The 27,172-nt window shown below is 32.7% G+C and overlaps 1 protein-coding gene and 1 long non-coding RNA gene across 2 annotated transcripts in view; both read left to right on the forward strand.

Moving 5' to 3' along the window:
* LOC140438760 (uncharacterized) overlaps nt 1–27,172 on the forward strand; it is a 274,926-nt gene that overhangs the window by 196,635 nt on the left and 51,119 nt on the right. Inside the window, exon 10 of the mRNA XM_072528408.1 lies at nt 14,931–15,234. Coding sequence (XP_072384509.1) covers nt 14,931–15,234 — 304 coding nt within the window. The remainder of the gene's footprint in view (nt 1–14,930; nt 15,235–27,172) is intronic.
* LOC140439740 (uncharacterized) lies at nt 17,209–21,013 on the forward strand. The gene is made up of 3 exons (XR_011950714.1): nt 17,209–17,408; nt 17,780–17,994; nt 18,676–21,013. It is a non-coding gene; the product is annotated as an uncharacterized lncRNA (long non-coding RNA).

The raw sequence follows: 27,172 nt of genomic DNA on the forward strand, positions 1-27,172 counted from the left end.
TTACATCTAAACGTTTCCAAAACTAAAACTTTGGTATTTTCAAAGACACCAATAAACGTACATGTGTATGCCAAGGGTCAAATAATAGAACAGGTAAATTCCATAAAATAGTTGGGAGCAAATATCAATAGTCAGTGTAATCCAAAAAAAGAAATCCTACCAAGAATCGCACAAGCAAGGAAAGCATTCATGAGCATGAAAATATTTTTTACAAGATCAGACCTTAGTCTGCAGCTTAGAATCCGAATGATCAGATGTTACGTTTTTCTGCCTTACTGCATGGCTGTGAAAGTTGGACAATGGACTCTGAAATAGAAAAAAGAATAGATGCCTTTGAGATGTATATATACAGACGAATGTTGAGAATTCCATGGGTACAAAGAGTTACTAATGTTGAGGTACTTCGTCGCATGTGTAAACAAAAAGAATTACTAAGAATAATCAAAGAGAGGAAAATGCAATACTTGGGTCATGTGTTGAGTGGCGAAAGATATGAATTACTTATATTAAGTTATACTGGAAGGAAAAGTACAGGGCAAAAGATCAGTAGGAAGACGCCAGAACTCATGGCTGAAAGACCTGAGGAGATGGTTCGACCGCTCATCCGCAGAAATCTTTCGCGCAGCAGTATCCAAAACTACAATTGCCATTTGAATCGTCAACCTTCGAAAGGAGACGGCGCCATGAGAAGAAGAATATGGAGTTAAACAATTCAGTTAACTCCTTTGTGCTCACTTTACTCATCACCTTAATAAGTTCAACGGGTATATCATCCGGACCTGTGACCTTACCATTCTTAGAATGTTATAAAGCTGCTTTCACCTCTCTTTCTAGTATTGACGGCCCTGTCATTTAATTTATTTCTGGAAGGTTACCTCGGTAGTCCCAGAAAAGTTCTTCGGTGTACATTTTCCAGGTCACCAACTTCTCCTTAACTGTCGTCGCCAGGTTCCCGTCTTTGTTTATGAGGAGGTGTGTGTTTCTTCTCTTGTATTGACCAGTGACTTCTCGAATCTTTCGGTGGATATTTATATAATCGTGTTTTCACTTGCAACTCTTCAATTAGTTTTCATTTTTCTTGCTTCCATGTCTCCTTGGATCTTCGTATTTATTTTTTAATTGTTTGGTTGATTTCTTGGTATTTCTTCGCGTCCGTGTTTTTCATTAATCTTCTTTGGTCCATCATCTGCAGAATGTCATCAGTCATTCATTCTTTATTTTTTACTTTTGTTTTCTTTCCCAGATGTTCTTTTCCCGCATTTAGCATGACGTCTTTGATATAACTCCATTTTTTTCTACTCTCTGTTCTTGTTGTTTAGCGGTTTCTAGTTTTTCTCTCATTACATCTCTTACGTTCTGACGAACTACGGGATCTTTTAGAGTGTCATAATCTAGGTTCTGTTTAGGTTTACTTTTGATGAGTTTCTTTAGTTTAAGTTCTATCTGGCCCACTAATGAAATGTGGTCTGATGACAACGTCTGCTCCTGGGAAGGTCTTCACCGAAGTCAAGCTGTTCTTGAATCTTTGTCAGGTGGCTTCCACGTATAAAGTCGTCTCGGGGGAAGTCTAAACCAGGTGTTAGCAATGGTAAAATCTTCTTCCCGACAAAATTGGATAAGTCGGTCTCCCCTTAGGTTTTTCTCGCCTAAGCCGTGTTGTCCGACGATGTCTTCTATTCTGCCTTTGCCAACTGATTGAAATCACTCATGATGATGGTAAGCTCATTCTTCTTGATATATTTTAGTGCTTTTTGTACAAGTGCGTAGAACTCCTCGATATCCTCTTCTGGCTTTTCTGATGTTGGAACGTAAATTTGAATGATGTTCGTATTAACGGGTCTGCTTTGCAGCTTCATCAGAATGACTCTATCAGAGAAAGGTTGCACGCTGATCACAGCCCCAACGACCTTTTTGCTCAGAATCACCGCTACGCCATTCCAGTGATGTGGTTTATCGTTTCCCGCATAATATACTATATGCTCATCCACACAGCACTGTCCCGAGCCTGGCGATCTCATCTCGCCCATTCCCATCACGTCGATATTTAGTCTTTTCATTTATTGAATGTTGTTGTGTATCTTTCCCCCTTCAAACATACTTCGAACATTCAGTACAGATTTTTTGAACGTTCCACATGCGCACTTTTTCTCTATTAGTGTTTCAATATTGGTAAGGATTTCGTGGGTTGCCTGGGAAGCCTTACATTTTCGTGTTCTTCCTTTCCTGCCGGATCTTGGTATCCGAAGTTCATGATCACTACCTTCTCCAAATTGGTTTAAGTACATTAACCATGATGAATGAACTAGGGACTATTTATGGGTTGGTTTCCCGTTGCCTTCCCCATCGCAGTGTCACAGCCGTTTGACTCATAATCCGAGTGGCGCCTATGAGTATCTAGAAGTAAGCCTACAGGATTTTTTTACTTTCCCACAGCATTAATCCAGTAATGACATTACTGCTGCTTAATGCCATGTCCTCAGTTGATCCGCGGGTACGTATTTGGCCATGCCTTATTTGTACCTGTCCTGCATATCTGCAGGAACTTTCTCTATCAGCCATTGGGACGCGCCGTGTCAGGGTTGAGGACTTCCCCGCCTAGTCTGTCTTACGCAAAGTACTGAAGGGCCTCTGCTCAATTCAAAGCCCCTCCACCACGCAAGTTGAGACCAGCTACCGGATCCTATCATCCAATCCGAAAATTAGAATTTGTGAAACTTTATTTAATAACTAATATCAACTTACAACATACCCCCTTAAGTTATAAGTTAAGTAATATACTACCAGTATATTACACAAACTATTCTTTTCACCTTCTATATCAAATACACACCCACATACATCAATCAACATTTCACTCTCTAATAATAAAAAAAACCCAACCTCCTGCACATATCTGCTTTCCATATTCCAGGTACCAAATGTTGATAAAACATATAGGGCCTTTTATAAAATTTTTTAGATCTCCACCATTGAATTAGATATCTGTATAGTTGGTTGTCTACCTTCAATCATAACTTTTATCGTATATAATAATACCTAATCTACTTTTCTTTCCAACAAACTTTTAGGGTAAATCACACTCTAAATTCCAACATATTGATGGTTGCTACTATTATGTATGTATGTACAGCATTAACAGGCCTTGGCTATCAGCTTCCAACCTCTGATTCCCATCTCTCTGACATCTTCCATAATAACTTCATCTCTTCATTTCTCTCTTGGTCTTCCTCTCTTTTTTTACCCTCAGGTAGTCTCCAAGCAATATTCTTGACTAGTCTATTACCTTGCATTCTTTCTAGATGTCCGAACCATTCTAGTCTACGTTTTTTCACCACTTTTGTTATTGTAGGGTTAGCGTACAAATGGTACACTTCTGCATTAGTTCGTCCTCTCCATTCTCCCTCTACTACTTTTCCACCAAACATGCTGCTAAGTATCTTTCTTTCCCATGCTTCCAATCTGCTCTGTATGGTTATGTTCATAGTCCATGCCTCGCCAGCGTATTGGTCAGTCTCAGGTTGATTTCAGTTTCTTCCTTACATGTCTGATCAATAAGAGTACCTAAGTACAATATTGATCCACATTCTCGAATTGTATAACTGATACACCCTCCACCTCCAATTTAAAATATTCCTTGGTGTTTATTCCTTTTTTGCTCGATTGCTCGATATCATACCTTTCTAGGTCGTCTTGTTTTTGCGATCGTAACCTTTTTAATGTCAAATCTGATCTTTTTTAACTCTGTTTTATATTCGTCGTCATCACCGTTGATTTTTTCTAAATCTTTTTGTTCTTGGTATGTTCTTCGACGTTGATTCCTTTATCATCATCATCATAAGTGGCTCGACAATCCGTTGTGGATCTTCGCCTGCTCACAAAGAAGTCGCCACTCCTGTCGATTCCTGGCAACTTCCCTCCATCTTCTAACCCTTAGAATCTGTAGGTCTTCTTCCATATCATCAATCCATCTCATTCGTGGTCGTCCTCTGCTTCTTGTGCCCTCTGGTTTTGAAAATGTTAATCTCTTCGTGTATTCGTGATCTGACATCCTAGCAATGTGTCCAGCCCATCTAAGTCTCTGCACTTTAACGAATTTCACAATATCTAGATCGGTGTATAACTGATATAGTTCAAAGTTGTATCTTGACGCCATAGTCCATTTTCATTTACGGTCAATGTGTGCAGCACATCTAAGTCTCTGCACTTTAACGAATTTCACAATATCTAGATCGATGTATAACTGATATAGTTCAAAGTTGTATCTTCGACGCAATAGCCCATTTTCATTTACGGTCCCAAAAATCTTTCTTAGAATTTTTCTCTCAAAAATACCAAGAAGTCTTTTATCATTTTGAGATAAGATCCACGTTTCAGCCCCATATATCAAAACCGGTCTTATTAAGGTCCTGTATATATTAAGCTTTACTGCACGTTTTATATTTTTATTTTTTAAATGTTTCTGGAGGCCGTGAACAGTTCTGTTTTCTATTGCTATTCGTCTTTTTATTTCGTCGCTTGTTGTGTTTGTTGCGTTTACTAGCGATCCAAGATATGTAAATTCTTTGACTTGCTCAAATGTATGGTTGTTAATTTGAATTCTCTGTTGGATATTTCGAGGGTTTTTAGAAAACAACATATATTTGGTTTTTTCCTCGTTTACCACAAGTCCTAATTCACTTGCTGCGTCCGCAAGCCTTGTAAAACACTGCACCATGTCTCTCATACTTCTGCCTACTATAACTATATCGTCAGCGAATGCGAGAATTTGCGTCGATCTATTAAAAATAGTTCCATTCATTCTAATATTTAATTGTCTGATTGCCTTTTCCAAGGCAATATTAAAGAGCAGACACGCCAACGCGTCCCCCTGTCTTAGACCATTATTAATGTCAAAGAACGTAGAGTTCTCCTTCAATTCTAACGCATGAGCTTACGTTTTGCATTGTTAGTTGGGTCAACTTAACTAACTTAAGTGGGATCCCAAAGTCTATCATTGCATTATATAATGCAGTTCTTTTCCCACTGTCATAGGCTGCTTTGAAGTCAATGAAGAGATGGAGTGTTTCTATGTTATATTCTAGTGACTTTTCTAGAATCTGCCTATGTGCTTGAATTTGATGTGTAGTTGACTTTCCAGCAGTAAATCCGCATTGATATTGACCAACAATATCCTTTGTATATATATATATATATATATATATATATATATATATATATATATATATATATATATATATATATATATATATATATATATATATAGCATGCCTCTATAGTTCTTACACTCCAGTTGATCACCCTTTTTATGCAATGGACATATTATTCCCTTCAGCCACTCTTCTGGTACCCATTCATTCTGCCATATAAGTACTATTAGTTTATCGATTGCTGGAAAAAGTTGATCACCACCTTTTTTATACATTTCCGAACAGATATTATCGATTCCTGGGGCTTTATTGAGTTTTAGGATCGCATTTGACACTTCTTCTCTTGTTGGGTCTTCACAGTGTAGTCGACGTTGTATATTTTGTTCATTTTCTATGTTGTACTCTCCTTGAATATCGTTTATATTTAGATGTTCGCTGAAATGTTGTGCCCATCTGTTAAGAACTAAGTTTTTATCATGTAGAATTTCACCCTTAGTATATTTACAAATTTTTAATCGTGGTTTAAATTCTCGACGGCTAGTATTTAAGGATTTGTAGTATTTCCTCGTTTCATTTGTATCGAATAAACTTTGTATCTCACTGAGTGTTCTGTTCGTATTCCCTCTTCTTACGTCGATGGATACGTTTTTCCTCTCTTCTAAGACGTCTATACTCTTCTTTTTTTCTCCGTGTACAACCTGCGTCAATGGTTTTTTGATATGCTGCGTTCTTTCTATTTGTGGCCATTTCGCACTCATGATCAAACCAATGATTTCTTTTTTCTGAGTTGGTTTTGCCCAATATTTCAACGGATTTCTGTAACACAATATCTCGTATATTTTGCCCATAGTTGGTTAATATCTTCTTCTTCTTCTAAGTTTTTTTTTTTACTTATTTGATCTTCTATTTGCTGTCTGTATACATTTGCAAGGTCGGGATCTTTTAGTTTATTAATGTCGATTTTTTCTCTCCTTCTTCCCATCTCCTTTTTTAAATTGGATATTCTCTCTTTAAATCGTGCTTTAACTAGATAATGATCACTATCTATGTTTGCTCCTCTAAAAGACATAACATATAATAAGTTAGAGCAGTGTCTTGCATCGCTTATTATATCTATTTGGTTATGGATCTATTTGGTTAATCGTTTCATTATCAGTAGATTTACAAGTTCCCTTATGTATATCTTTATGGGGAAATATTGTCCCAGCTATTACCATGTTCTTAGACATCGCAAAGTTTATGATTCTGAGACCGTTATCATTAGAGTCTACGTGTAGGCTCTCTTTTCCGATGGTGGGCGAAAATATATTCTATCTTCCTACTTTGGCATTAAAGTTTCCTGCTATTATTTTGATGTCACTTTTTGGGCACTCATCGTACTCTCGGTCTAGTGTCTCATAGAACATGTCTTTTTCATTATCCTCTTTTTCTTCCGTTGGAGCATGGATGCTAATAATGCTAATATTAGCGAACTTCCTTTAAGTCTTATTCGACATATCCTATGATCAATAGCTTTGAAATCGATTACACTATGTTTGACCTTGCTGCTTACAATAAATCCGGTACCAAATTCGTGTCGGGTAGGATGTCCACTGTAGTAAATATTGCAGTTATTTTTCTCCAGGATGCCTGAGCTAATCCACCTCATTTCCTGTAAAGCAATGATATCTGATTTGAAATTATTCATTTCTTGTATGAGCAGAGCAGTGGCTCCAGGCTGATAAAGGCTTCTTACTTTATCTGAAGAAATGAGAACCCACAGAGAAATGTATTAATAAAGTGCACTAAACAAATAAAATTAATACTGTGACTAAATTAAACTAATAAATACTATACTATACACTATACTATATAAAAAATATCTATATAATAGACTAAATTTCAAAATTTGAGAGAAGTTTCCGAAAAATAGGAATACCAAATACACATTCAACAGTGGGTGAAGACGGATAATATATTTTTAGACGGAACTGCGCTCACCAGTTTTCTCAGCTATCACTAAGGATAGGCTGACGTCACGTTGCCATGGCAACCGTGAACGCTTATGCAGATGGATTTCGCATTTCAAAAATGATATTCACCTATTCCTGAATCCTAAGATTCAGTACACAGCTAGTGACACAGGTCAGGACTTGGCCGTCAAGTACATACCGCTAATAAAGCTAGTTCTTTCTTAGTTTTTAGATTAATTAAAAGAGAATAAATAATTGATTTCAGAATTTAGATATAATAATGTTGCTTTCATTTTTTATTTATTTGTCTCAATTTAATTTTTTTGGCGAACCTCACCTTCACCTACTTCACCTGGCCGGCCGCCGCTGATATTTTTTCTCCTGAAATGCGTACTCATTATTTTAATCGTTTTCAATTCCGAATGTAATCAACTTTGGCCATTATCAGTTGTATTCATATGTTTACTTTCACCCCCTGTTATGTTTTAACTGTTTTGGATGGGTTGGAGTCAATAAAAGGGCTATTGGTTAACTATTTTTTTAATCTCGAGCTTTCAATTGTGTTTACAATTATTATCAAGAGCTAAAAAAGACAAAATATCTTTCTCAAAGGGTTGAACTAGAAAGAAAAAACAATTTTTGTTAACTTACCAAATAAAAATTAGTTTAGTAAATAAAAATTGCTGCTAATACATCTTAAAAATAATTAATATAAAAATGTCTTAATCTAATAAATGCTTCTCTGAAAATTTTTTTTTGAAAATTTTTTATAATTTTGAAAACATTTTTTTAATACAAAAATAATTGAATTTATAAATAAGTTAAAATAGCAACCAATTACAAATAAGCCTCAATGTCATAAATGCCAACATAAAATTTTTATTTTTGACAATTATATTGTCAAAAGTAAAATTTCGTTTAAACATTCTTTTTTGTTTAGTAACAAAAAAGAAGAAGATTTATTCACCGTTGACAGATGTCTGAAAAAATGTAACAGATATATGGAGAATTAAATATGACATTTTACAAGTTTTATATATAAATCATAAAGAAAGAATATAATTATAAATTTTGCTTAGATTTTGAATTTCTGATCTTTTGTTTAAATTATTATCACTTTTGCTAATACAAACCATTTCGAAAAAAGTCCTTTTAAATTTATTACTTTCACTACATAAAATTTTAATGTTATATAATATTAGACCATATTATGGATTTTGATAACATTAAAATTTTATATATATATATATATATATATATATATATATATATATATATATATATATATATATATATGTGTATATATAAACATAACATCTTCTCTTCCGACCTTTGCATTGGCGTCACCTATAATAATTTTAATATCTTCTGTGGGCATTTCTTCAGACAATGACTCTAATTCTTCATTAAATTTATCTTTCACTTCTTCTCCTTTTTCTACTGTTGGAGCATGTATATTTATCAGCGATATCATGTTTTTTTTTTCCTTTAATTCTAATTGCACGCATTCTGTTAGATTTTGCTACGAATCGTTTTACCTGCTCCACGTCTGCATATACCAGAAACCCACTCCAAAATTCCTATTATCTTCTCCACTTCTGTAACACGTGTATGGGCTAATCTTTTGAATGTTGTTTTCAGTCAAATGTGTTTCTTGTTGTCTTGTCTTGTCTATGATGTGTATTTTATATCTTTTAAGTTCTTCTATTAGGTTAATTAATGCTCCATCCTCGTATACTCCTCGCACATTCCATGTCGCAATATTTAGGTACGTATTCTTATTTTTTGTTTTGCTATTTATGTTCAAACTCATTTTCCTGTTCATCGCTATAGTCCGACAATTTTCAATTAAAGGTGACTAATCTCCAAATTGAACGAAGTGCCAACGGCAACCATGTAAAATCTCAGAAGTAAATTGTTACCGGGGTCATTTTTATTGTGTATGCTTCGCCCATGTAAATAACTGAAAAATTAAGAGTCGCATAAAAATTTGCCCCCGTAACAATACAAATTGGTGCGATTCACGAGCGTATAGTTCGACAAGTTCATTGAATAGTTTGAAGCATCGGTAAACTTATCAACATTTCTCTGGTCTATATATATATTAACGTTCTTAGAAAGAATGGAAATGAGATAAATATGATATTTTAGTTTATTCGTTTTATATGTGCATAGGCGTAGTGTGTTCTATTTCTTGGGAATATATTTATTAAATAGACTTTTATTATTAACTTTAAAATAGTTTTGAGGTAAGTAAAGAAAATTTGAGATAAGTTTATTCTTTTTATAGTATTAACCCATTAACGACCGATACAATAAACAAAGAGAAATTTGACAATTAATTTATTAGATTGGATTAAAAACACATTAACAAGACAATTTACAACCAAAAAGATTTTTTTTCTCATTTTCAAGGAAAAATAGTACAATTTTTAATAAAGAAACATATCGTATCTTAAATGTAAATTAAATTTCAAGGTGAAAATTTTCGAAACATTCAGGGTGTAGATGCACTCTACACCTTTTACATAAATAAATAGTATTACTTTTACACATCCGACATTCTTGCACTATCGTCTCTTTTTGTAATGTCGCCAATATTGTCGAATCTGGTTTCATCTGGTAAAGCAAATTTAGATTGCGGTCCATGTACTAAGTTTGACACTGATGTAGCGGTTTCTTCACTATTCTCTTCTCTTCATGTTTGATTAAACGAAATCTATGTCAGCTCATGCTTTCTCTTATAATGTGCACTTCTTTATCCTCATCCTTCGACCAATACATATCAACTTGAAGTAGAATGTGAACCAGATAATATACATATGCCAATAAATTTTTTAAATCTATGTCATTCATTTCAAAATCTTGGCGGTTATTGATGCATACATATTTGTAAAATATAGAATGCTCTCAATTACTTGTTTATCAAAAAAGAGTGAAAAAACTTCAATATAAACTTGCCTCCATGGTTGGCTTTTTTGTATATTGTCTAAATATCAATCAGACTGATGTTGAATTACTAGTGAGTACGAAGGAGTATCTGTTGTTACCCAACTTGAGACAATTTTGAATTTTCTGTTTTTATCTGGTTTTTTCTTTGGACGTTCTATCTGCGGTTCAGAGGAATATCCGAATATCATAATAAGAATCGTCAAAATTCCCAATCACTTGTATTTCATATGTACCTGCAATATCCGATTTTATTCCTTCTTCACAAATAATATTATCATTAATGTATTCTACATCGGAAACTTCAATCTGATACCGACGGCAAATTAACCACATTAAGTGAATCAGCATTTTCAAAATATGTCTTCTTATAACAAAGCTATTAACTCTTTAGTAGTTAGTGCCATCTTCCTTTCATATTTCGAGAATTTACTGAAAAATGCACTACTATATACACGCATTCACATGATAATAGTTTAGCTTACTTTATTTTAATTTATATGGAATATAAAACAAATAAACACAAGGAAACTTTCAAATCAAGTTTAAAAAAAATAAATATATCGTTTACAGCACACAGTAATTCTATAAATAGAGAATGAAGTGTAATAGCGAGATCGTATATAAAATTTCAGATTGTTTAGTATAATGAAAAAATAAGTATTTTGCAAAGGTTTCTGTTTTTTGAAGTACCGTATTAGGTTCTCTATAATAACAATATAATTTTACTGTGTTTAAATAAATAATTAAAATATTATTTTGGTACGCCCCTGCAACGTTGATAAGTGGAATATGATTTCGTCGCTTTAAGTGCGATGTTGCCAAGTAATCACCTTCAATTAAAAATTGTTTTAGTATAGAGTCCGTCGGCATAATAGGTCGTCTTTTCTTTTCCCACTACTATATGCCGTTTTTTGGGTCCATATTTGTATAATTTTCTCGTTTGAAAGTACCATTTCCGGCCCATTCTCATTTTATGCCATCCACAGTTAGTTTTTTATACCGTTTTGTTGTTGTAGCTACACGTTTTTACCTTCAGACATATATATTTTTTTTTTTTTCATATTTTCTATTTCGACATCCTCTTTTAGGTCGTTTTGTATAAAATCTTTTACGTTATTTTTTAAGAGTGTTTCATCTGTTATGACTATTGGTAGACCCGTAATTACTATGGTATTTCTTTTCATCTGTTTTTCAATTCTTTCTACTTTGTTTTCAACCTAGGTTAATTTGTTTTTTATTTCTTCCAATTCTTGCTTTATCTTTATATTTTTTTCAGCGCTATCATCTCTTCTCTATCTTCCTTATTTTAATTCCTGATTTCTTTCAGTTCTCCCATCATAACATACTCATAACGTCCTCATCCTCTGAATCTTCTTTCCTTGGTTTTCTTTTGCTTCGGGTTCTGGCAGTTTTTTTACTCTGCAGGAAAGGTGAAGTTGACCCCTCTATCGTTACTCTTCTTGCCTTCTGGCATCATCACTTTCCGTGTGCATCATATCTGTTTCTAATGACCGCGAAAGGAACTAGATTCGCTTCAACCGCTCAAAAATCCAGTTCCTATCAGTTCTCAGTTAGCAGAATTATTTTGAACTTTGGCAACGTCGCAAAACTAACGGACAGAGTTCCACCAGTATGTCTGTTTCTTCGAATTGTAAATAACCTTACTTACTCTTATCACTTCAAACACAAGTTTTTACTGAAAGCGAGTTTTTTTTTTTCAGAAATTTCTCGCTGCGGTATTACGAGCCTTTTTAAATTCCCATATGTAAACAAACCGTAAATTATTTTTCGCTACTATTATAACCAATCAAATTTTAAGTTATTTAATTATACGTATTGTTAGCTTCTGTCAAATTTAGACACATACCTCCGGTTAGATTAACTGCTTTGTTCAGACGTCCGCCCTAATATGTCATTTTAATCAGTGGCTATCAACAAGTCCCCACAGACACTTCGTCTAAGAACTAGCAACCCCAGTGGAGTCCTATGTTACAATGTGATCAATTCCTTTTGTAACTAAAACATCATAGTTTTTTAAGATCAAAGATGGAATTCAAAGTTAATCTAACTACATTTAACGGGTTTTTACCCACATATTTAGTGGCTTCAAATATGTAAATCCAGTAGGTATTAAACCACGTTTTTGTAATAACCTTTGTCAAAATTTTATACTTATTTTAGGATAGCACTGATGATGGAATAGTTATTACGAAAACGTTGTGTGATGTACCCAGATGGGGTTTTTATAATAATATACTTTATATAAAGGATTTTTTTTAAATAAAATGTTTGTGATACATGGTATACAGCCAACTACAGGAATTTAGTTTCCTTGTGGAGGATAATTTTACTTACTACACTTTGCTGATGGGTTTGCTACACATTTTTCGCCATTAAGTAAGGATGCTTCTTTAATTTCTCTCTCTTTCATGTATGTTTAATTCATGACTAGTGATGCATCCTTGCATTGACTTTTAAAATAATTTGTACATAATATGTATACAGCACACAATACATAAACATATAAATCCATAAACACATCATCCTGAGGGTGCAAACATCACTCCCAAAATTTTCAACTAAAAGCATGGCTATTTGCCTACGAAATCGGGGCCAAGTAAGTCACCCGTCAATTTGAAAAACAATAACTGCCAAACAACTATTGGTTATCATAACGAGTCACTATTTTAAAATAACCTTATAAAATAAAACATTATTTAACACAAGACATGCCACAAGAGCAGAGTTTCAGAACGTTTATTCACAGGTTGAATCTAATAATTTTTTTAAACGATTTCCGAATTGAAAATCTAAACGTCAAAACAAATATAAAATGTAATTCTCATATAAGGTCCATTCGCTTAGCTCGGGCATATTTTGACAGATTCATAGTCGGAAACCGACAACACAAAAATTGCTACTTATCAGTATTAATAGCTCAAATATACTACTATTGCAGACTTCTTCCTTTGAAAAAAGAAGAATTATTCTAAATAGTGGAAGTGTATACTAAACCCATAAAATTTTCCCTGTATATTTAAAATATAATATTTGAGGTATTACAATTTAACATATTGTAGTAAATATTTGTATTATTCGCTTTGTTTATTTTATTTATTATAGCTTTATTGTTTTATTATTTTTGTTTACTTTTTTGTTAGTTCTATTTAGTTAATTAGTTAGTTCTATTTTGAATTTTATCATTATGGATAGTCAAAGTTTTCCATTTGTTCCATCGGCTAATGCTTTGGTAAGTTGTTCTTAAATAAATATGATAAAATATTCTTTAAAAGCTAATATTTTAGATGAGTAAGATTGCTGTTAAATTACAAGGTAATAAAACTGCACAAAGGTTTAGTCAAAATGTCTAAAATGTTTTTTTAAATTATTTGCTGAATGAAAACCCAGTTGAGATAAGTTGATCATTAAAATGTATTTATCGAATTATGTAAATGTTACAAATGTTCTTAATAACAAAAACATTTCAGTTAACATCAAAATGTCTGAAAGTATCAGGAAAAAGTGTGCGGAAATATAAAGATGGGCCTAATACAACCCTCACTTTAAAGAAGAAAAGTCACAAAAGGAAATTAACGACTGACAAATGATAGCGTCAGAAATCAAATTGGCTTAGAAATTTATCCCATTTATGAAGAAAGTAAATTTCTATTATATATATAAAAAAAATATATTTTATAAAAAAGTTGAGCTGCGCCAAATGTAGGCAACCAACTTAAAGTTTTTGGTAACATTTAGCTCGAGTTTCTTAAGAATAGTTTCAATAAACGAATAAAGTTTATCCAGTTGGTAATTAATAAAGTTCTATTTTAATTGCGTTTGTTTACTATAATATTGGCTATGAGCACGTGTGCTTGGTTGTATAGTAATTTCCAGTCTGTCAAAAAGTAACTAATTTCGCAAAAAAATAACTACTAAATTCACTAGACAGTTTGGACTGGGAATAGCAAACCGACTATACAATCAATTGTGTTTTAATTCCATATTAAAGAATATTTACAAGAACTGCACTATACTGTTCATCTATTAGTGTCTTTGTCTCAACCCCTTATAAAGTGTTTTCCGTGTTTCGGAAGACCCACAATAATGCTGAAACGTCAGCGTTAATTCTTGAACATCGATAATTTTGAAACAATTTTTTTTTCTGTAGAAACCGTCGGTTTTACAGCCATTTTATTATTGTACATTGGTATACAAGTCTTCGGGACTTCGGTAGATCTGATGTATATCTGCCAATGAACCGTTTATCTTGGTATAACCAGGGCTTTTGTATCGAGGCCACATAGAACCTTTTCATGGCAATAGTAGGTAAGTTGTGCAAACATAACCTACTTTGCTGAAGGTTCGTGTGCACAATCCTGATTGTGGTCATTGATACCTATTTGGGGCAGAAACAGAACCCACGATCTAGGTGGTCTCGTTTCCTTGATATTTTTATTTATGGACCTAAGAAGAGTCATTCAGTTCTGAGATCTCTTCTGAGTATTTTTGTTTCGTGTTTATTTTACACGAGTTAAGACGAAATACTGTCAAGACACAGCAGTGTGCTGAAGAAATGACAAAAATTATGCCATATATTATGTGCAATAATGCCATATATTATGTCCAATATATCTATAAGACGTTCCTTAGCCATTGGGATGCGCTATATGGAATGATAACTTTCCGCCTAGTCTGTCCTGCCTAGAGTACTGGAAAGGGCAGAATCACAGTCTCGGGTCGGTACGGATTCAGAAATTATACTGTATGTTTGAAAGTAAGTTTTTATTTTACATTCATTCTTATCTGTTTTCATTTTTAGTCATGAATTAATATTATTCTTGCAGTAAATATTAATACTAATGAACAAAATCTCTTACAGCTTAATGTAGTAACCAGTCGTGGAGTTCAGCTCGCAGCCTTATTCATGAAAGGAGTTGATATGGCTCTTATAGCAAATGATACTTGCGGAGCACCATTGCCTTGGCTCATGTGTTGTCCTTGGTTATATTTCGATGGCAAACTCTTCCATTATACTCTAGCAAGATCTGCGCATGCCAAAAATATTTTAGAAGTATGCGACAATTACATAGAAAGAGTGGTTAAAGTTGAACGTATAAGGAAAGCAATTTTGGAAGGTATCGATGTGAAATTTGCCAAAATGCCGTTGCCGCCATTTGCTGGACGTAAGTTATTAATATAAATTATTATATCAATAAGAATGTATTCACAAAATTCTCCTACACAAACTTTATTATTAATAATACACAGGACGTTTCTTTAACATTGGTAAATATATATATATATATATATATATATATATATATATATATATATATATATTATGTTTCTTCTTTCCCAACCAGAGAAAAATAAATAAAAATATCCATCGGAATAAAATTTTAAGATATCATTATAAACAAAAATGTATATAGTAATTTAAGATAAGATTTAGTGTAGATAAGAATAAAAATTTGTTTGGCAAACGACCTTTTTCCGTTTCAAACAAAATTATCAAAAAACCTTTGTTTAGAATTAGAAGACATTTTACCTGTAAGTTAATCTTTTCATTGTTTGTATAGTCGAGTATTAAATAACCACATTCTAATCTTTTGAAATATGTATAAATGGTGTATTGACAAAACCAATTTTAAAGTAAGCTATTTAGTTTTTCTCTGAAACCGAAATTAGGCTTTTCCAAAATCATGGTAAACACAATTTGAGCTTTTGATTGGACGGTCGTTTTTAAATGGGAATTTGTGAGCCGATCATGAGACCGGAGAAGTTAGTTATATTTTGGTCATCGAAAAGGAAACAGTCGTTTGTCTCAAGATAGGGTGTGGTTAGTGAGTTTGGATACCGGCGTAACGAAAAGAAGTGAATAGTTTGCAGAAGGAGATAACAAGTAGATTAAAAGAGGTCCTTGTATCGACCGTGGGCATTTTATAAAGTATATGTGAAAGTATTCTTACGGCATCAAGTTGACAAAAGGAGGTCCTGGTGTCATAAATAAGTAGCTGAGTTTGGAGAAGTGAATCAGGTGTTTTCTGTGTTGTATGCTGATTGATAAGATAACGACAGAATTTGATAATTGTTTTATTCGTTCATATAAAATAAAGAAACGTAAATTTTTGTAATATAATATTTTTTTTATTCTTATCCTTCTTCTCTATCCCGATAAAAGACAACTAGAAAATCTTTGAATCCATCGAACACAGGTAATATAAGGAGTTTATTTTACTTTTGATAACAAATAAGTTATATTTTTTTATTGTCTCAATAAACTAAGATTAAAGTCAAAATAAACAATCATAACAAATGGCCTCCAACGTGTAAGGCGTAGAAAGTATTTCTAGTTAAAATTTAAACGGATAGAGAAAGGAAGCAGATTGATTGAAAATTTATTTGCCAATGGTTAAAGTTTATAATATTTGCTTTTATGACATTACATTTCAAATTTCTCTAGGTACACATTTTTACATGATATAATTTATGATATTTGATTGATTTTTACAACTGACAAAAGTTTTAAAATTTTATTGCATTTATTTGAATTGATTGCATTTGGGATAAGAGGAAAAGTTTTCGTCTTTGCAACATTACTCGAATTTCATATTTGGCGGGGATATTATTGCACAAATTTCAAAGCTTCATATTTGGCGGGGATAAATAATCTAACGAACATGTCGACCACAAGGAGTCAAAGCAAAACGCAAGAAAGGAAAGAGGATAAGATAGAAGAGGAAACAAGTATTGATGAAGGATCGGATAATGAAGGAAATGCTACAATAATGCAGCAAGCTCAGGAGGAATGTGTGTTCTCGTCTACATATCTCCTGTCCCCTTCACCCCTGAATCCCGTCACCCTTATAGCAACTTAAGCATATTGTTTAAGTGGTTCCTTGCAGTGGCGTAACTAATGAATAAAACTATGCTAAATACTTATAGCATAGTATAAAAAAGAAATAGTATGGACACTCGACAGTCGGGAAAAAGTACGCGCATCATTTAGCGCAGGCATTTCGCCATATTGAAAACAGACCGAAATCTTGTGACATCAGACTGGCATTAATGATTAATGTGACGTGTAGTCATCTGTCGTAATTTGTTTGTTTATTTCTGTGTCGTTTTATTTTTCGTTTAATTAAGTCAGTCTAAAAATAATTCTTTTTAGAACTAAATTGTATTATCAAATTTCAACTTCGTATATTATATACGTAGGTAAATATTAGTTTTGTGGTTTCCAAGAGATATTTGTAATTTCATTATGCCTGGAGACCATTGTGCTGTGAACACTTGCAAAAATTCACGTTCGAAGACGGGAGGTACGTTTTTTTACGTTTCCCAAGGATCCTCAAAGGTATGTATTTCTTTTGTCAATATCCGTAACTAATAAACGTAAATTACAAGTTTAAATGATTTAAGACAGGTTCATTTTTGAAGACCCCTACTTTTTGCTGTACCTCTACAACTATTAAAATAATATTTGTGTACTTACTTTTGTATATAATATATATATGTATATATATATATATATATATATATATATATATATATATATATATATTATATAGAAATGATATTTCTATTTTGTTATGAAAGTTTATAAAACTCAAATTTGCTAAATTTTGTAATCTATAATGATAAAATTTTCGCGTAGTAATATTTTTTATCCATTTTATCTAGTCAATTTTCAATAATTTTCAAATTCTTAAAATATATTTGTTTCAGGGCAGAAACCTGGGCACGAGCTGCTGGATGGGAGGATTTATATGTAAAGCTTCCAGCTTTTCATAAAAGTTATCAACTTTGTCATCTACATTTTGATGACAATTGTTTTTTAAATTATCTCCGTAACAGGCTTAAGCCTACTGCAGTTCCTACCATTTTTTTATGTATGCAGGGATCCTCAGACAATCACAGTGATCATTCATATTCACTTTTAGGTAAGTCATTTTCTATTAGTGTTTTTTGGTAAATACTTATCTATTATTTTTAAAACTTCACTGTCCAAATGGTAATAGCTACGAAGAGTCTCCAAGTCCAATGTTATTTTAATATTAAATATCATGACCTAATCTTGAATCACATTTGAATCATGAATGGATTATATATAATCCATTTAGCATATAACCACGCTATTTGAATCATATGTGATTCATTGGACAGTGAAGTTTTAAATATGTTGGTTATCCCAAAAAGATATTTATTTTTAATATCAGATATTAATGTTTCATTATAAGACATCAAGTGCAAAACGTTATTAAAATTAAAAGGAGGTTTCTAAACTATTGAAACCTATGTTTCAATTTAAAATAGTGTTCCTTATGTTATTACATATCAAAGTTAAGAATGCTCTACATGTTATACATGGTTATTTAGTCTGTTTGATCCACTCTATGTATAATCCTATTTTTAAAAAACAGTTAAAAATAAAAGTTGTTAAAAGTTATATGAATTTTAATACTAGTAGTAAACATTCAGAGGATTCATTCATAACAAGTGATAGAATTAGCACTATTTTTCCAAAAGAAATATACAATACATTATAACATTTCTAAATTGGACTTTTTTCTATTATTACAAGAGTATTGACTTATGTATAATACATTTTTTTCTGTTTACAGATAATGTAGATAAATCAACTTCACCACTGTCAGAATTTTCTCCAACATTGAGCACTCAAACACCTTTACTTCTATCTTCCCATACTCCAAGGAAGGAAGTTCTCAGATCAAAAGTAAAGGAATTGAGAAATGAAAATTATCGTTTGTCCCAAAAAATAAATGAACTTGAGAATCAAGTTATAAAATATTTCAAATAAATCTATAAAAAATAAATTAATCGTTTGGATCAATAAATAGATTTTTTTACTACTAACATGAAAAATTACTATTATTTATTTAATTACTACAAGAAGTAAATTTTCTCTCTGTAGGTAAACAGTATTTCCTTTTTTACCTAGGTAAATAATGCAAAATAAGTGTTAGTATAGTGCCATGTAGTTGTTGTGATTTGTTGATTTACTTCTAATAAAAGTATTACAATGCCTTTAACTTCTTTGCCAACACTGTTCACAATAGTGAAGTAAATATTCCCTCAGAGAACTCTGTTACAGGAAATGCAGAAATACATAATGGTTTGTAACAATTGCCCAATTAATTATAATTTTAACCAAATTTCCATGTTCCAAGTCTGGTTAAATACATGTTCATGTTCCAAATATTACAAATAATAGTTTTTTTATAACTGTTTGTTTTTCAATTTTTTTTGTTTAGAATAAATTAAGCTTACATTAAGAATAAGCTAATATATAAATGTTAGTAGCAAAAAAATACTATACAGTTGTGGTAATCTGAAAACTGTATATAGCACGCATAATTAGTGCGAAAAGAACAGTATGAGGTTGTTCTACTAGCAAAGAGAAGCCGAATATAGTATGAAACTAGTACCGACATACGAGCTTGTTTTTAACACCCATTAGATTGAATTGTAGTTTTGTTAAAGTGACATTCAGTTTTGATAAGGGAAACGTCAAATATATGTCTACTTTTTCATTAGTAATGAAATCACAATCAATCTAGGTTTCATCACAAGAAATTCTCGAGATATTTCGGTACCCACATAAAGAATTTTATATCTTACTTTTATTTGTGGCATCCTGTCTTATGCTTCTAGAGAATGGTCACCATACTATTTTAACCATATTTACACCCTCGAAAAAATTCAAAATAAGTTTTTCCGGATTTGTGCTTATAGATTAAACTTAAAGAACTTGTCTTTGGTTGAACTAAGGTCAAGGCTAAATATCAGTTCCTTAGAAAACTATAGAACTAAAATGCGATCTAGTCTTTCTTTATAAACTACTTAATCATACAACTGACTGTTCTGATTTATTAGGTCCTATCAACTATAGATGTAGCACTAGAATTCTTAAAGAAATGTCTTTGTTCTCTATAAAACACTATCACACTAACTATGCCAAATTCGCATATCAGAATTCAGATACTGGGAAATGACTTTAGTCATTCTTATGATCTGCTGGATATTTCTTTCTTTCTCCCCTTCCTTTTACCCTATCAGGGTGTCGGATCTGCTGGATATAAAATATGTAAGATTCAAGCACTGTTTGACTGAATATATTAGGGATCGAAGATGAGTGACCTTCAACTTGGGAGTTTTCATATAATTTTTATAAGAACTTGGGGGTATTAATTTCATTTTAAAACGATTCCCAGGAAAATTTAATTTATGTAATTTAATAATTGTTTAACAATATTTAATAATTATTTAATATTTAGTTTTAGTATTTGTGTTATGGTTAGGATATTTTACGTTGTTAATTATTTTGTAAAAAATGGGGTCATCCCGTTAATAAATAAATAAATAAATAATAATTCTGGTTTTATTCGCAAAAAAAATAATGCAATTGATATTTCCAGTTAGGAAAATGGCAACCTTTACAACTGAACATAAAATTCAAATTATTAAATGATATTATTCTGGAAGTAGTGCCAACGATATAATCGGTACGTTTTCGTTTTCATTCGAAGGCCCTGTACCATCAAAATCTGCAATTCACAACATTATTTTTAAATTTGAAAAAACTGATTGTGAAAAAATAATTGTAGAAAATGCACGGATAGTGATAGAGATAAATTAACCAGCTCGTGCAATTAATCAAGAACAGGAACAGCGTGAAACTGCCTTAAGTAGTCTAACTGAAATCAATTTTCCTTGTAACAACACCCTAATTTCAACAGAAACTGGTATCACTGCTAGAACTGTACGAAATACTTTAAAAACAAATAAGTACCATTGCTACTAAAAAAATTTTAAATTCACAACTATTCTACTAGAAACTGTAGTGAATGCAATTTAAAAAGGCAGGTAAAAAACTTATAATAAAAAAGATGGCCTCTGGCTGTCTTTTATGTAATTTCAGATATAACAAGAAAAAATGCATGTTCTTTATAAAAGCGAATGTTCTTTGTCTCAAAAACATTTACGATATTACTCGGTAAAAGTCTTTTGAATGAACATCTGAAAAGAAGAAAAGATATGAAACAGCTCTCTAATGATTTAAAAACCACAATCATAAAAATTCTTGGAACAGGTCAAGACAAGTGTTCAAGAAACCCAACTGAGGAACTTCCAAATCGACAACCTGCTAAGACAAGATGTCCGAAACATAAAGACAGAAAAGTGAAATCATGTGATGACTGTAAGAGAGCAAGTTGTAAGGAACGTAGTGTCACCCAAAACTTTTGTTAAGATTGTTTTAGAAATTAAGATATATACGTATTCATCACTCCCTCTTAATTTTTCCGATATCATTTTTACTTGTTAAAATTTTTTGTAAGTTTACTTTTGTTAAAGTTAGTTAAAAGTAAGTCTATTTAAGTTAGTTTACACAAAAAAATTGCCTCCCGAAATAATTGTAAGAGTTGTTTTTTACTTTAGTAGGAATAGAAGTTTTTCAGTTTCTTATTTGGTTATGGTAGAAAAGTTTTATTTTTATATAAAATAAATAAAACATTTTTAATAATAATATTTAACTTTTGTATTTTTTAGTTTATAATAAATATTGTATGAGACATGTCTTCTTTTTTTTCAATGCAGAGATAAATGCTGGTCACTTTAATTTTGGAGTATTTACGCACCCCACGATACCAGCTGAGGATTAAAATTAAAACAATATATTGTCGATTGTAATTAATTCAAATTAACTTGTTTACTAACTTTAAAATAATATAAACACAGTTTATTTTTATACTATGATATAAACACGTCTCTGTTCTAACCACTTGTGCCAGTCCGTAACTGATTTGGTCTGTTTTCAATATGGCGTCTGGATACTTTTATACTTCAAAGGCGCCGACTCCGAGTGTCCTAACTGTTTGTGGTTAAACTGTGCTTATAGTAAGAAATATTCCTACATTCGGCCATCCTGCTAGGAATCCGACTCGGATTCTGACTGGTTCTCTACCCATGCCTTCATATATTCAGCTCACGTCGATGTGCTCAGGGGGCCTTCATGATATCCTGACTTTTTCACGTCATATCTATCATTGGGCTTAACATCTACTACCACATATGGTCCAAGATATTTCTTCCTCAGCTTGAGTCCACCACCAAACTGCGTTCTCTTAATTGCCACTAGGTCCCCTTTTCTATACATTCTCGGCTTCTTCCTTCGTAAGTCATACCTGCGCTTATTGTCCTCCTGGACTTTGATTAACTGACGTCTACTCTCGTCTCTTAACATGTCTCTACCTTCATCATATTGTTTGATCATTTCCTGCTCTATTATTTCTTTCATCCTTAGATCCTCCTTATTCTTCATCTTTGTCCCAAAAAGTACTTCGAATGGCGTAGCATCAATGCTTCTTTGATAAGTGCAATTAAAAAACTGTTGCAACTTATAAATATGCTTATACCACTTCGTCGGTTCCTCTATACTCAATTTGGTTAATACTGGGATTAACCTTCTATTGACACGTTCTACTTGCCCATTGCCTCTTGGTACACCTGTCGTAATCTTAATGTGCTTAATTTCTTCACTTTGGCAATACTCTTCGAACTCGTTCGCTGTAAATGCGGTACCTCTATCGGATATTATTCGGATAATACTTCGGAAATACTTCTGTTGCCTCTTCATACATTCTATGACTTCTTTTGCCGTCGTTGATTTTGTAGGATAAAACCATGCAAATTTAGAAAAATCGTCGATGATCACCAAAATGTGATTATAGTTCTTGTTGGTTGTAGCTAACGGTCCTAAATGATCAACATGAAATGTTTGTAAAGGTCCATCGATTTTTAGTATCGGATGTAACCAACCCTCTTTTTTGCCTTCTTTTCTACTTCCAAGTATACACTTAATACAATTTCTTACACAATGCTCGACTTTTTCTCTAAGATTAGGAATATAACATTCTCTTTGAATTAACTCCTGTGTTTTTGTTACAGCAAAATGTCCTACGTCGTGTAACAATTTAATTACTTCTGTTTGCATTCGTTTCGGAATGACTAACAATTCCTTACCTTCGTCATATTTAAATAGAATATTGTTTCTAATCAGAAAGTCCTCGTAAGCTTCCGTAGCAAGTATTTTCTTTATTGCTTGAATGTGGTTATCAGCTTCTTGAGCCTGCATTATTCTTTCTATAAAACCTGGTTCTTGTACTACTGATGTCTCATTTATTATCATGACTATAGGGTATCGACTGAGAGCGTCTACATGAGCCATCCTTGTTCCCTTTCTGTGTTCCAGTTCGTATTGATAATCTTCCAGTAACAGAGCCCACCTCGCAACTCTGGTAGTTAAATCTTTTTTATTCATGGTCTTAGTAAATGCGGAACAATCCGTTACTATTTTAAATTTAATTCCGAGTAGATAGATACGAAATTTTTTCACTGCTTCTATTATAGCTAAAACTTCTAATTCGTAACTTGTATACTTTTCCTCGGCTGGACTTGTTTTCTTGCTCATATAATAAACTGGGTGAAACTTATTATCTTCTCTTGATCTCTGTAGAAGACAAGCTCCATATCCATGACTGCTAGCGTCTGTGTGTAACTCGGTTTCTCTATCTGGGTGATAAATTTCTAACACCGGCTGACTAGTTAACAGCTCTTTAAGTTTTGAAAATGCACTTCTTTCTTTTGATCCAAACTCAAAGGTTTGATTTTTTCTGAGTAGATCACTTAATGCTTTAGCTATCGTAGCATATGACGGTACAAATTTACGAAAGTATCCAGTCAGGCCTAAAAATGACTGAATCTGCTTAAAGTTCGTTGGTTCCTTGAATTTCTTTATGGCCATTGATTTTTCATCCGATGGCTGAATTCTGCCGTCCTCAATAATATATCCTAAAAACGTTACTCTTTTCTGTAAAAATTGGCACTTTTTCTTCTTTATCTCTAAGCCGTAGTCCCTAGCTACTTCGAGTACTTGCTTTAAACGTACAACTCCTTCTTCTTCGGATTTACTTAAAACTATTATGTCATCCATATAGTAAATTGCTATGTTCTTGGATGTCAGCTCTCTAAATATGTGGCTAATAAATCTTTGAAACACTGCAGGACTATTACACAATCCGAACGGACACCTTAAAAATTCGTATTGTCCGTCTGGGGTGACGAATCCCGTGTATTTAATGCTATCTTCCTCTATTGGTACATGGAAGAATCCATTCTTGAGGTCTATTGTGCTAAAATATTCTGCACCTTGTAACCGATCCAATACGTCTTCTATTAAAGGTAATGGAAACCTATCTTTTATTATATTCCGGTTAAGTTTTCGGTAATCACCGCAAACTCTGATCTGTCCGTCTTTCTTTTTGACGAGTACAATTGGACTTACAAAATCGGATGTACTAGGTCGAATTATTTTTTTCTCTATCCATTCCTCAATTTGCTTACCTACTTCTTGCTTTTCTGGTATTGATAGCCTTCTTGGGTTTTGGTGTATCGGTTCTTCGCTACTTAGAATTATTTTCATTTTTCTATCTGTAGTCTTGGTCTGTCGCGGTTCATAATTTTCCACTAATTCTTTTATCTCCATCTTAATATTTGGGTCTTTAATATGTTCCAGTTGTAGATTATCATCGTGTGTCGCCTCGTCAACTGCAATCCTCATTATCATATTATCTACTTCTTTTTTGCATACAATAATTCTATCTTCGGTTATGGTAACCTCTGCTTGTTTTAGTATATTGTTTCCAAGAATAACTTCGACGTCTAATGCTCCTTTTGGGAGAAGAATATGGAAATCTTCGCCTTGAATTTCCACTATTATGTTAAAAGAACCTAAAGTCTTAACCTTAATACCTCCTAATCCATTTAACTCTACTATATTCTTCATAAGAATGACGTCATCAAAGTGCTTTTCAAAAATATCTTGTCTCATTGCACTTATGTCACTTCCTGTATCAAACAATGCACGTAACGATATTTTTCCAAATTTTAAGGTCACTGAGTTTTTGTATACTACGTCAATGACATTTACCTGACCAGAAGTCGAAGGTCTATCTTCTTTAGCATTGCATCGAGAAGAAATGTGTCCAAATTGGTTGCATTTGAAGCATTTCGTTCCCTTGGCTTTATCAGGACAATCTCTCGATCTGTGCCCTCGATTTCCACAATTATAACATTGCTCTTCTTTCTTAATTCTGTTTTCCGACATTCTTCTGTCATCTCCTCTAGCTTCGTTGTTTCTATAATCTCGTCGTATTTCATTGTTTCTGCCATCTCGTCGTGCTTCATTGTTTGTCCACTTCTTTCTATGCGTTTCAGTTGTAGAGGATTTGTATGCCGTCTGTTTTTTAATGAGTTCATACAATTTAATTTTTTCCTTGAAGTCTCTGAAGTTGTTTGCGCCATAAAGTACAACTTTGTTAACAGGGTCGTCTTGAATGCCTTCTATTGTATATTGTATTATGACCTCGTCTTCTATGTTACCTCTGCTACCAATTTCCCTCATCGTCAGTACATACTCCTGTACACTTTCATCATGTTTCTTCTTTCTACGCATCAGCATTTTATGTATTTCAGCACTACTTATTTTATTTTCGAATTCCGAAATAAGCTTTTTCTTCAATAGTTTCCAGCTATTAATTCCTTTTTCTGACTGAATATACAGTTTCGCAATTCCTTTTAGGGATCGTTTGGCAAAAATTAGCATTTGCAAATCATTCCATCCCATTAATTCAGATATTTCTTCGAAGTCAGTAATCCATTTTCTCACCGGATAATCGTCTTTTCCGTCGAAGGGTCTTATGCTGTCTTCTACGTCTTTAAAAGTCAAAGCAAAAGAATCATTTACTTTACCGGCCGTCATTCTACCTGATTTTGTTTTTTTCTTCGTCTTTAAAGCCATCGTCCGCCTACTTTCAGTTTCGTCCTCGTATTCATTATCGTCGAAATCGTCTTTATCGTCATAAACGTCTTTATCTTCGTCATAAGCTTCTTTATCGTCGTCCGCGTCGTTGTCGTCATCTTCGTCATTCTTGTCATCTACATTTAATTCATTCAAAAACGAACAAATACGTTCAATTACGTCGTCATTTGCACCCGAATAATCCAGATCCAATACGTTACAGACTGCAACTAAGTCTGGCATATCTAATTTCTGTTTTACGTCGTTTATCTTATCAGCATATTCGCTGGCATTTTTATCCCACGCAAAGCCTGAAAAATTTCGCAAGTTCCTTCTTGTTTGTCGCGGCACCCCTTCATCACCATATGCTATAATGTGCAACGCCTTAACAGCTTTATATGCCGAATTTTTAATATTATAACTAATTTTTTGAAAATCGGTAAGAGTCGTTTGTTTAAACTGCATTTTAAAAATTGATATCAAAGTTATTTAAAAAAATAAAAAATTTAAAAATTTATAAAAAAATTAAAAATTTAAAAACTTATAGATTATTTTTCTGAGTGTAGTCTAAATTAGTATTACTGTGAACGAGGTTGTGGTCGCTTTTAATTCGCAAATCTTATCTCTTTATATTACAACAGTATAATAAGTACAATAATATCTCAGAATAAACCAAAATATCCTACTAAAAGATTTTGATTTTAACATTCAATTTAAAATATTATTATAGTCAAGTATCAACTATCATTATCAAAATATAAGTCCTCACATCAACAGAGTAAAGTTAAATCAACAAATAATTACAAATACTTTTGTTTGTTTAAAAGTTCTTTTCTAATGTTCACAGTTCATGATAAAAAAAATAATCTTCGCACAATCTATTAAAGGAACAAAGTCACCTGATCATTTGTCATCATCCAGTGGGTCCAAACATCCATAAACCATAAATTAATCTTATCGTCGTCTGCAAACAGCCACTTGTAGTCTGCTTCGTCGTCAATCGCCTCTTCACTTCAGCCTCTTATTTACACTTGGCATATTATGTTAAAAAAGTCACTTCGTCGTTGATTCGATTTTCACAAACTGCATCTTTTATAATCTTGCTTCCATAATTAGCGGCAGAAATAAACGTTACTGTCTCTTTCGAAATAATCTCGGTTGAGCCCCCAAAATGTAGGTCTAATTAAAGTTCTTTTATTATTTGAAGAGGGTTAACGTTATATTAAAATTCCGCGATCTAT

The sequence above is a fragment of the Diabrotica undecimpunctata genome, chromosome 4 (assembly GCF_040954645.1).
Source record: "Diabrotica undecimpunctata isolate CICGRU chromosome 4, icDiaUnde3, whole genome shotgun sequence".
NCBI lineage: Eukaryota > Metazoa > Arthropoda > Insecta > Coleoptera > Chrysomelidae > Diabrotica > Diabrotica undecimpunctata.